We start from the raw sequence: 13,082 nt of genomic DNA, 5'->3' as shown, positions 1-13,082 counted from the left end.
TGGAGTGTACTTAGAGGTTGACATTTTATACCTGTTGTATAAGATGGCCTCTAGTTTAGAACACAAAAACTGAAGCTTCAAAGGTTGACGTATAAGCCGCAATATATTGTACAGTAACATACTGTATATAGAAAATGTGGTTCTGCTCTTTATGTAACAACATAAAGAAAGAACCTTGGGGTAAGGGAGACAAGCTCAGGATAAAGTAACTTACTAATAAGGATAGGCTACACAGGGCATGTAGCTATCATTCATCGTTAATGACCTACAGAATTACATGAAGTTTTACTCTTCAAGAATATTACGCATACATAGTTCGACCCCTTGCTTTTTGTATACAAATTTGATCATAAAACTTTTAACTATACTGTGCTGAGTATATACTTCTTTTTAAATATAGTAAATTTAAATCCAGGTTGGTAGCATACTTTTACAGTGGTCCCTCGGTTAACGAACACAATTCGTTCCAGAAGGTCGTTCATTGACCGAAATTTTTTTTTACCGAAACCATTGTTTCAATGGGATTTTGGGTAATTGGTTCCAGTTCACCGAAAATTACATACAAAGTAAAAAAAAAAATGCAGTAAAGTACACTTACTTTGAGGTGTGTATGTAGAAGGCTCCTGGTTGATGATGATGATGATGTGAATTAGAAGTGGGGGTGGAGGAGAAGGGAGAAGAGAAGGAAGTGGGGGTGGAAGAGAAATCACCCCATGCTTCATGCCGTCATTTCACCCATAAAATTTTAAGTTCACTAGGTGTAATTCAAGATTATTTTCTTTAAATCAACACTGCACTGCACTATATATTGTCAATATGTTAAATAAATTTCAGAATGACCAATAATTGTATTGTAAAAATGTAAAAATAGTTTATGTTCAAGGAGAGCCACAAGCAAGATGTTACCTCCACTGACCAGAGATACAAACTGAGGCCTTGGTGGGTGAGTCAAGTGGCTGATTGGCGCACCAAAAACTAGTTTCCTGTACTCCAAATATGTTAAATAAGAGTTAAAATGACTGAAAATTTTAATATAAAACTTGGAAAATTATTGAATAGTACAACCTTCTTGATATTTACGCAAATGGGAACGAATTTAAGCCCTAGAACCGATTACTGTATTGGCTGACTAATATTCCAGCTGGTGAGCAAGCGAAAACATGTTGACATGATTTTGTAAGAATTTCGTTAACCGAATTTTTGTTCGTTAACTGAATTGAAGATTCTTATGAAAGGTAATTCGTTTACCGAAATTTCGTTAACCGAGGCGTTTGTTAACCGAGGGATCACTGTACTTACCATTACCTACTGTACATACACAAAATCTGATATATTTCCCTTAATTTTTTTAAATCACTTTCAATACATGTATATGATGAATTGTACTAATTTTTTTTTTCTCAAAAATTTCCTTGTACATTAGGGAGGCATCTTATACGGCCGTGCGTCTTATAGGCCGACAAATATGGTAAATCTTAATGCAGTACTTAGCATGGTTATAACATTTATTTTCCAAGTATTTTTAGTCTAGGAAACCTTATGAGAGACTTATTAGATAGATATACCACAGCCAACCTCCTCACAGGCACAACATGCCGGTGTCCACAGCTTAGCACCAGACATTACCCTTATGACAAGTTACCGCAGCTATTGTTGTACTTTACTTTACCTTCTGGAACATGGGATGAAGTGATATATATTCTTGGTATGTCTGCTCTCCTTTCCAGATACTTCCTTATGTTAGAGGTACAGAGCGAGTCATTTACTGGGTTTGTTTGGATGTTTCATTTCTGTGTTTTCCTTCCATTTTGTTTGGATAGTTGTTGAAGAATGAATTGGCTTCAATGCATACAGTATATACCACTTCAGTTTCAATTGCATAATAAAGGAGTTGAATCCATATTGAATCCCATGAACCGAGAGCATCATCCATTCCTCAAGATCCTCTTAACTAAAGAAGAGTATGCATGGATATCCATAAGGATAAGGCTTTGAATTAAATTGACACAATCAAAGGGTAGAGGAGAAATACTACACTATTTCTCATTATATTTCAGTCAGCCCTTATGCTACATGTCAGTTATCTCCCACAAATACATATTACTGTATATAGAAAATGGCAACTGTTCTGTTAATGTCCCAAACAAACCTTTCTTACTGTGTGCCACAAATACATCCCTAAACATCCATCATTAAAGTACTGTACTACAGAACATTTGACCATCGATTTTAGCACAAATATTAGTCTTAGTATTATATTTCAGTAGTTTAAATCACAGGACATTGCTCTGTAATGGTTATTAGGCCTCCATAGTCAGATATACAGTATCTGTATCCATACGAACTTGCTCATTCCAATTTCAATCGGACCCTAGAGCCACTTTTTTTTCTTTCTTTTTTATGAGTGTACAGTACAGTAGCTGTTGCTGTAAAAAATGAATACCTTGCAGCCTTCCCACCAAATGTAATTTATATGAAAGCTAGAGTTGTGAGGGACCAGTGGGAATCTGCTGTGTCCATATTGGAATATTACATAATAGGTCCCTTGGTTACATAATTCCGACATACGAACATCTGCCAATACGAATGAGGTCCCATAAAGTTAAAATTTAAATTTCCTTTTTTTTTTTTTTATGGGGATCAACCCACTCAGGCACATTAGACAACACATTATGCCCCCAACTTCTTCCCAGGCAGTAGTACCTCCCTGTTTGATAGCTGATTACTACCTACTACCTTTGCACTATGACTTATTTTTTACTTTTATTTATTTTATTTTATCATTCTATTTCTTCTTTTCTCTTAAATTAAGTTATTCTAGATGTATATAAGGACATAGGCTATGATATAGTGGGATTTTAAACATTATTCTGTAAATACGGTATGCACATAAGGTATGTGGTTCGACAAGTACATTTTCGACTTAAGAACATCTGTAAGAATGGAACTAGTACATAACCCGGGACTGCCTGTACAGTACTGCACTATGCTATCTCTTATTGCCTACTGTATTTGAACCTCTGACAAGATGTTTGACCTGTCATTTAGACAATAACCAGGTCAAATTTTTAACTGTGATATTAATGGGTGAGAAGTCTACTCAGAGCAAGACATTATCTGTCTCAGTACCTAAATTGACAAAGACTGCTACCTCTGCCTTTAGTAGTACACTGGAACTTTTAGCTCACTAATTAATCTTAAAGCATGTAAAAGATTTTACTTAAATTTCAATAAGCCATAATTACTACCTTTACCATATATGTATGACAAGTGCCCATGAAATGCTGCAATGCCATTGACAACTTATCTTTCATGTGCTAGGCTGAGTGGCAAGAGGTGCGTCTTAAAGAGGAGCTGAGTCTTGTGATGAACAGGATCGAAGTTAAGCGGAAAGAAATGGAAGCAAGAAATTCTACTCGGGTAAGTGATTCATTTGTGATTTAATCCACTTGCATACAAGTTACAAGATCAAGTCTGCAACTAAATTTGTCATTATTTTTATGGATAGGTTCTGTTAGTGAGTGGCTGAACAGCTGCCAATTTCAAAACCTTTCATATTATAGTCCATTCACGGGGTTTGGGTCTCAAAATGGCCACAAATTGCCAAATCAGCAAATATCATTTGCTGAAATGGGAGGGGGGGTACATTTTTACTCATGTGCAAAGAAATGTATATTCCCCTGTATGTTTGCTCTTTTGACAATTATTTCTTTTGCCTGTACTATATACAGTGTGTGTGCGTGCAAAACACATAAAAATAAATAATAATGGGAAAATCCCCTCACAAATAATCAGAAACAAGACAACAAAAGTATCAAAATGTAGAAAAAATGTGAGTCTACCCTCAAGTTAACTCCGAGCTTTGTTATTAAAGTTGGGTTGGTTGTGTTTCCCTACGGAAATTTTTTCCTCGTAAAAATTACTGTCTCTAGGCCAAGTGGCATCTGGGCATTAGCTGGGTTGATATGTAGATCAAACTTACAGAATTTCTTTGATAGCCATCTAACCAACCCAACATGAAGGATGTTGGTAATTGTGGTGTAATTCTGTACTTTTTTCACAATATGTATGGAGGATGGTGTGTGCATGTAGCCGAGTAAAAATAACTGAAGAAAGTTATACAGTACAGTCAACCCTCACTTTACACGGTTAATACAACCCACAGGGTACCGCGGAAAGTGAGAAACGCGTAAAGTGAACAACATAACATATGGTATTAATTGAAATAGAGACCGGGCCGACCCCAAACTCCACTTTTTGACGACACACAACTATGTTGTAGTAAAAATTTTATCTTAACTTTATGATGGTATGCACACACAATTAATATAGAAGAGGTTAGGTTAGGAAAAATAAAGGTTAAGTTAGGAAATATAAAGGTTAGGTTAGGAAAACTAAAAGTTAGGTTTAACACTTACGTTAGTAGAAGAGATGGGTCGGCATATGGGGATGGAGGCTGGTTCCGAGGCAGAGGGCAGGCTACTGGCCCTCAGGTGAGTCACCATCACTGTCATCCACACTTGTCAGGGCCTCCCTGACAAATCCCTCAAAGTCATCTTCACTGTCTCTATCACTGGCTTGGGCTGGCTGTGGTGGGTTGCGGGCGAAGAACTCTGTTATGCTTTGCTGACGGCTGGTGTTTATGTTGTCGTGATAAACTATGAAGTAGGGCTCCATCGTCTGCAGCAGCTGGGTAGTGAAGATTTCATACCTGTTTGCGTCAGGGTCGTCGGAAAGGAGGAGCTTGACTTTCGCGATACACTTGATGGCACCCCTAACATTACTATGGGATAAGCGGTGTTCTTCTTGGGATGACGCACCACCTGCCTCTTCACTGACGTCATCATCATCTACCATCTCGTCGGTGGTCACATCAGGATCCCTTATCACCTCCAGGATGTCGTCGTTGGTAGTCTCGGAGAAGCCTGCAGCTGTAACACTCTGCGCAGCTTCTCTGGCAAGGTCCACTGCTACGGCAACAGTCTGAACCTCACCAGTCACAGATTGACTCTGCCTAACGGCCGGAATGCCTTGCAACACATATCTCCATGCGTGACGAACAGTTGCTACAGACAGCTGATCCCATGCCTCCACCAAGAAGTCCACAGCTTTCTTGATGTTGAATATTCTCCAGAATTGTTTGAAAAGTATTTTTTGCTCTGCCAACTGTTGATCCTCGTCGTCTTCGCTCTTGCTATCGGTGGTGGTGTCACTCAGGTTACGCAACTCTTCCCTGGTGTTGGTGTAGTTGTTCAGGAGCTTGAATTTTTTAGTAGAGAATGCAGCTTTTACATTACAGATTAACTCTTGGTCTATGGGCTGTAATATAGACGTAGTGTTGGGAGGAAGGAAGACCACTTTTACGTTGGGGTGACGATCTAACAGTAGGGGCGAGTGTCCTGGTGCGTTGTCCAGCAGCAACAAAATCTTGAATGGCACATTCTGTTGCTCACAGAATTTCTTTACATCGGGAACGAAACAGTCATCAAACCAGGATAGGGACAGTGTAGAGAACACCCACGCCTTACGTGCGGTCAGCCAGTGGACATTTAGCTTGGTCATGTCCATGCTCTTGTAGGCGTGCGGCTTGCGTGCTGTGTGGATCACTGATAACTTGAGCTTACAGGTACCGGAGGCATTGGTGGTAAACAGGACGGTGATGCGCTCCTTCTGCAACTTCCGGCCCCGAATCTTGCTGGCATTCTTCACAACGAAGGTCTTGGAAGGTAGCTTTTTCCAAAAAAGACCAGATTCGTCCATGTTAAACACCTGGTCGTCGGTGTACTGTCCTTCCTCCATAATCTCACGTAAAAACTGAGGAAATTCCCTAGCCGCAACACGGTCAGCACTAGCTTCTTCACCACCAATGTTGATATTGGTGATCTTGTTCCTCATCTTAAACCTCTGTAACCACCCAGAGGAAGCATTAAAGGGTTTGGGCTCTGTAATTCCCATCTTTCGTGACACTGCAGCATACAGTTCACGTGCGTACTCCTTAATAGATCGCGTGTCCACCGCCATGTTCCGTTGCTCCTGACGCACCAAGTAGCTCACAAGTAATTTTTCCGTCTTGAGAAGCACCTGGTTGTGGAAATACTTGATCATAGAAGCACCTGTAGACTTTGTGATCTTCATGTGCTCCTTTATCTTGGCTGCATCCTTCTTTATAGTCCGGATCGTAGATTCGTTCACACCATGCTGGCTCACCAAATCAACCTGTCTTGTTCCTTTCTCCAACTCTTGGATGATCTTGTACTTCACCTCGTAGCTTAAGGAACGGCGTGTCTTCTTTGGCTTAGGGCGTCTGGGTCCAGGCAAGGAAAGGTTTCTCTCTGGGGGCGGTGGTCCGGCGGAAGCCATTTTACAGAACAATGGATGCACGATTGCACGGTGTGGCCTGGAGGGATGAAACTGCCGCGGCTAGGTCAAGCGTCGTCTTTCCTCCCTCCCTCCCTCCCCCGGCTGGACATGTCATATTACTTTAAACCAATTACAGCTAGCAGCGGAGGGAGGTAGGGATGCATGGCCAATCACAGTCCGATACGTCATATGATGTCACTGATAACGCAACAGAGACATGCACTGCGCAACCTTACCGCGCGGCTTGCCCAGGCGGAGGCGGGAGCAGGCGGGAGGGGCGAATCTAAAAATAGCGTCGAGCCGGACACTCTCCGCGTAAAGGGGTACACGCACCGCGGAATGTGAGCATCCCGGGTTTCAGCAGGGTACCGCGTAAACGTGGAAATGCGGAATGTGGGACCGCGTAAAGTGAGGGTTGACTGTATATTTCAACCCAAAATACGAGTTGAAAAACAATCATAGCACATCACAGCCATTGTTTTCTTAAAATAATATATACAGTACCAGGAAATATGAGGATTAAATAAAAATAATATCAATAAATATGTTACAACATAAAATACTATTGCCAAATGTAGGGTTTGTATGTATGCATGTATGTAGGCGTGACTGAAGCAGATGCGATATGACAGTCTGGGCTAAGTCCCGGGAGCATGTGAGGTGGGAACGGTGTTATTAAAGGCAAGATAACTCTTCACACTATTATTGGACCTCCTACATGGCGCAGTGAACTTGTTACAGACCTACGAATGCCAGTGACATCACGACATGGATGTAGCACCACTTTCTCACCTGCCGGCGTTCAACAAGGTTGTTAGCTTCCTGGCTGATGCGGAGGCTGCCCTTGGCCTCACTCCACTCCTGTCGGAGCCGCGGCCCGCACCATGGATGTCCTCGCCATACCTTCTGGCGAGTGAGGTGCAGCAAGGGCCTGTGTCGCCCGACCCACAGGCAGCTCCAGCAAAGCAGGTACCAGCTCAAGCCGCATTGCACGACCATTCCACACTTGTGAGGTTGTTCAGAGTTATGTCTGAGGCTGTGGGGCATGGTACAAGTGCCAAGGCGCCTGCCTTGGCTGCCCCGGCCAATTGTGCAGTAGGTCTGACTAGTGCTTCGTTCAGATCGTGGAAAAAATCTTTCACCATGTGGATAAAGTTGAACAGGTGGTCAGATAGTGACGCAGTGCACTGCTTGCATCTGTTGTGCTCGGAGGAACTGCAGCGAATTGTGGACGCCAAGCTCAGTGAGGCCAGATGGGTGAGCCTCAGTTTGGAGGAGGCGCTGGAGGCGGTAAGCAGGCTGGTCATGAGGAAGACAAACCAGGGTGTCCTGTGGCAGCAGTTCTTCAAGTCCAGACAAACACCCAGTGAGTCCATTGCACAGTATTTCCATAGTGTGCAGAGACAGGAGATTGACTGCAACTTCGAGTGCCCGCAATGTGAGTGTGATATCTCGGAATACATGTTGGTGAGAAAGGTCATGGCGGGCCTAGTTGACAGTGACCTCAGAAGGGACCTCTACCAAAACTGGGAGAGGTATTTAAACTTGGATGTGTTATACAACAAGTGCCTTACGTACGAGAGCGCGAAGCAAGATGCTGATAAGCATGAGTCCTGTTTGGTGGCGGCGTGTGGCAACTCTATCAGCTGTGAAACGGACAAGGGTGATGAGTCTTCCCTGCCGGATGTATGTGATGGTGTGAGCCAAAGGCCGCACAAATCTCACAAAACATCCCCATGCAAGCCCGTCTACAGCTGCTGGCGTTGCGGATGGGGACATGGCGAGGGAGAGAGCTTTTCCCGTGAAGAATTTGGGATGTGGCAAGGTGGGCCACCTGATGTGCTGTTGTAAAGGCAAGCGCAAAGAGCCCAGCAAGGGAGGCTACACCACCGTGTCGGGCGCCGTGACAGTGGCTTCGGCGGGTGTGGCACCCCTGCCGTCCCTGTGAATCGCGGTATTGATGCTGTCCGGTGGGACGTCACGCAACATCGAGGCGGTGGCAGATACGGATGCACAAGTGACGGTGGCTGGTCCGTTGATCCTGAGGGCGCGAGGGTTACGAGTGTTGAGACTGGATGTGCCGAATAGCGACATCAGGGGCATTAACAACGCGCCGGTAAAGTGCCTTGGCAGCTGTCGGCTCTGGATCAAGGCACACTGCAAGTCAATTGAGGAGGAGGCTCGGATTGTGGATTCAGCGAAGAGGATGTTCCTCTCCCTGGCGCCAAACAAGGGGCTGGGCCTGGTGCCTGACTCCTTCCTGTTGCCTGAATCAGTCATGGCTGCCGGCAGCGACGTTCCAGGGCACATCAGTACCACTCAGACCCCCCGGCATGCCCCTCCTGCCGGTTAAGGAGAACGTGCCACGTCTGGAGGAGTGTTTGCATCGACACTTCTCAAACACCGTGCTCAACACCACCCGCTCCCCTCTGCCTGTGATGGACGGCCCACCGCACCACATACGCCTCCTCCCGGGTGCACACCCACATACTTGCCACACACCTACGCCGGTCGCAAGGCACTGGGAGTTGGAAGTCAAGCTCCAACTCGACGAGGACGTGAGGAGGGGTGTGATCACCCCGATGCCGATGGAGGAGGCGGTGGACTGGTGCGCCCGCATGGTCGTGATGGCCAAGAGAAATGGCCAACCGAGGCATACGGTGGACTACCAACAGCTGAACAGGTGGTGCCGTAGAGAGATGCACCACACACAGGCTTCCTTTGACATGGTATCAGGCAGACGCTTACTGGGGATTCCACCAGGTGAGGCTGGACGAGGAAAGCAGCCGCCTCACCACCTTTATCATCCCCTGGGGAAGGTTCAGATATCTATGCACCCCCATGTGGCACTGTGCCGCGCCCGACGCATACACCCGAAGATTCGATGACGCGATTCAAGGGGTGCCAAGGAAATACAAATGCACTGATGACACGCTGCTCTACGATGAGGGCTTAGAACAGGCATTTTGACACGTATGAGGTGTGATCCAAAAGTTCCCCGACTGGATTCATAGAATCTTTATTTTTCAAGATATTACAGTGAAACTTTAGTCACCCTCAAAATATTCTTCGGAGGCCTCAATGCAGCACTGAATCCCCTCCTCCCACTTCTGGAAGCAGATCTGGAAGTCCTTGTTGGTGAGGCTGTAGAACACCTTCCGCGATATGCCATGGATCTCCATTCTGTCCATGATCTTCTTCCCCTTGAGGTTCAACTTGAACTTGGGAAACAGCCAGAAGTCACAGGGGTCCCGATCTGGAGAGTATGGAGGGTGGGGGACCACTGGGATGCCGTGCTTTGCCAGAAATCATTCACAGTGAGGGCAGTGTGCACAGGTGCATTGTCCTGTGAAGGAGCCAATTGCCAGTCATCAGTTAGAATCTAGTTAACATTTCCAAAGGAGGTGCAGCCTTCTTTGAAGCACTTGTGCCCCCTGAAAACTTGAGCCGTGGACGTTTCTTCATCTTTGTAGGCTTCTTTGATTATTTCATGGGTTTCTGCACCAATTTTTCTTAGTCTGAAGCAAAATCTGATGGCACAGCTTTGCTCGATACTTCCCTCCATGTTGAGGATTGAGTGGCGACTGACTCGAATTAGCAGATGGGCTGGTACACACACTTGCACAAAGCTGTACTATGGCCGGTTGGTGACACAGATTCCTGCCAAATTGATGCAGTAAACAACTTATACCCAAGGTGAATAACTGCTGATGATTTGAATTCGATATTTGCTAAGAGAAAGTTTTTATGAAGCCAGTCAAGTTTTGGATCACACTTCTTATATGACGTACACCCGCAAGGGCATCACACTACAGCCGGAGAAGTTGAATTGTGTCGGAGGGAGGTGGAGTTTGTAGGCTTTCACCTGGGATGGGAGGAGTATACACCTACGGAGGAGAGGCTGGCAGCGGTACGCAACTTCCCCATGCCCGACCGCCCAACTCTGACAGATATCAGGTCATGGCATGGCCTCGTCAATAAGTTGGCCACTTTCATGGCTACCACGTCAGTGATGCAGCCATTTGCGGAGCTACTGAAGGGGCCAAAGTCCAAAACGGTGTATTGGGACGAGCACCTCAGAAGTAAATTTGAAGAAGCCAAGAAAACCATTTGCAGGCTGGCCAGGGATGGCTTGGCATATTATGACAAGTCACGACCGACGGCAGTGGTGACTGACTGGAGCAGGAGTAGCATCGGGTTTGTTGTCCTCCAGCAGCACTGCTCGTGTGTCTCCGCAGAGGCACCTTTATGCCTTAGTGGCGGGTGGCGTATAGCTCTGTGCGGCAGCCGCAGGTTGAGCGACGCCGAGGCAGTATACGCGGCGGTGGAGGGTGAGGCGCTAGCAGTGGTGTAGTGCCTGCAAAAAGTCCGCCTCTTCCTGCTGGGGTGCCCAAATCTCCTGCAGGTGACGGACCACAAACAGTTGGTGAAGCTGTTTGGAGACAGGGCACTTAAAGATGTTCTTAACCCCCGGCTGTTCCGACTGAAAGAGAAGACTCTACAACACCGCTTCACCATCAAATACGTCCCTGGGAAATGCAACAGTGTGGCAGACACTTTCTCGGGCTACCCCACGCTCACAGTGTTGCCAGGCCAGAGGGACCTGGCCGGCGAGGAGGAGTTGGCCAACGCTATGGTGGCTGCTACGGTAACGACGCTCGGTGACGGGGAGATCGTGATGGACCTCTGCACTGTGCTGCACTGTGATGGAAGCGGCAGACGGGGACCAGGCCTACCAGCATCTGCTGTGCTGTGTCAGGGCTGGAGAATGGGCTGAGAGCAGAGCACAGGAGATTGAGTGTCTACGGCTGTACTACCAAGTGAGGGACAGGCTGGGCATCCCGGAGGCACCAAGGCACCGGGTGGCGGCCCACCTACACGCAGGACACCAGGGGCTAGACTCGAAGCTGAGCCGGGCCAGGCAGACCGTGTACTGGCCCGGGATGGAAGCAGATGTGAAGTACCACCGAGCATCCTGTTTCACATGAGAGACACACTCGCCCTCGCAAGCCCCGGAGCCAATAGTCCTCATGCCGCCTCCTGAGTTCCCGTTTCAACAGGCCGTCACGGACCTGTTTCAGTTGGACGGGCACACTTACCTGGCCTACGCGGACAGGGTAACAAGGTGGATGGAAGTGGCACACCTCCCCGGAAGTGCCACCTCGAGTGCGGTCATCGCCAGGCTGCTCACCTTCTTCAGGAGATGGGGTGCGCCCAAGGAGATTGCCTCGGACCGCGGTACCAACCTGGACAGTGGAGGATGGCAGCACTCTACGGGGAGTGGGGAATCACAGCACACATCTTCTCTGCCCACTTCCCCCAATCCAACGGCCACGCCGAGACAGCAGTGAAAGCGGCCAAACAGGTGTTGAGGGGCAACTCGGGCTGGGGGCAGCTTGCACACCAATAAGGCGACTCAGGTGCTGCTCGAATTTCCCTGAGGGAAGGGGATTAGTTACCCACGCAGCTGGTTGCCGGCAGACATTTTGAGAGACGGCGTGCAGGCGACCAGGCAACATTACTTGGTGGACAGGCTGTGGAGGACCACCCTACGGTACACGGAGCACGCCATGGCAGAGGACCAGGTTCGCATACTAGGTGACCCCGCAGGTGATGCTGCGACGCTTCCCCAGCTGTGCGTGAGTACGCCTGTCAGGGTGCAGGGCTCCGTGTCGAAGGCATGGGATAAGCCGGGAGTGGTGGTGGAAGTGAAACTGCATAGACAATACACTGTGAAGTTGAATGGCAGGGCTGCCTGTTGCTACGAAACCGACGTCACCTCTGTCCCCACGCCATACCCGCACCCACAATGCACGTGGGGTAAGGAATAAACTCCCCAGGCGACCCTGTGGCATCCCGACCCCAGCTGGGGCATCCCCCCACGTGCCAACGCCCCCATCGTGCGAGACGACGCCTATCACACCTGCAAGACTACGTTTGTGGTGTCTGCCATGGACAGTGAATTCTGACTTATTTTGTTTCACGGGCGTTCATATATTTATGTACTGTGTTGTATTTTAGGACAGCTTTGTTTTTCTTTTTTGTTGTTGTTTTGTTTTGTCAGAACATGCCTGCTATAGGTTCCTGTTGGTTTGAGATCTTATAACAAAATGTTGAATTCAGATATCAAAAATTTTGTGGCGGGTGTAGGGTTTGTTTGTATGCATGTATGTAGGCATGACTGAAGCAGGTGCGGTATGACAGTCTGGGCTAAGTCCCGGCAGCGTGTGAGGCGGGAACGGCATGACTCCATGTGAACGTGACTGAGTGGTGGGAGTCGAGCGCTCGGGATGGTTAGAAACTACCTTCTCTGTAAGGACATCTCGTTATTAAAGGCAAGATAACTCTCCACACTATCATTGGACCTCCTACACCAAACCAGTAAATAAAAGCCAAATGAAAGTTTTAATACAGTCGTTATTAGCATACATACACTCCCTGCTCCACCATAGTAACGAAGATCATCTGGGACACCGATTCCCAAGCAACTCTCCCCACCAGCTACACTCTGTGCTCTCCTCCTGTTACGTGTTTGGCCTTAGGATTAATATTTCTTTTACCTTTTGTCACATTATGTATATAGGATGGTGTGTGCATGTAACTGAGTAAAAATAAATGAAGAAAGTTACGTACTGTATATCTACCCGAAAATAAGAGTTGAAAACGATAACACCACAGCTTGGCCCAGTAGCCTGGTGGTTACAGTGATGAGCTAACCTAGC

General features: G+C 46.9%; 1 protein-coding gene across 3 annotated transcripts in view; it reads left to right on the top strand.

Moving 5' to 3' along the window:
* The window catches only part of LOC121869520 (roquin-1-like), a 141,989-nt gene that overhangs the window by 89,448 nt on the left and 39,459 nt on the right, over positions 1-13,082 (top strand). For 2 of the 3 annotated variants that reach the window (XM_042370876.1, XM_042370874.1), the window contains exons 9-10: positions 1,424-1,468; positions 3,322-3,420. In XM_042370876.1, the coding sequence (XP_042226810.1) occupies positions 1,424-1,468; positions 3,322-3,420 (144 nt within the window). The remainder of the gene's footprint in view (positions 1-1,423; positions 1,469-3,321; positions 3,421-13,082) is intronic. The other variant, XM_042370875.1, reaches the window with a different exon arrangement.

Source organism: Homarus americanus, unplaced genomic scaffold, assembly GCF_018991925.1.
Source record: "Homarus americanus isolate GMGI-L3 unplaced genomic scaffold, GMGI_Hamer_2.0 scaffold23578, whole genome shotgun sequence".
Lineage (NCBI taxonomy): Eukaryota > Metazoa > Arthropoda > Malacostraca > Decapoda > Nephropidae > Homarus > Homarus americanus.
The sequence above is the reverse complement of the archived record's forward strand: the minus strand, read 5'-3'. Positions and strand labels throughout refer to the sequence as shown.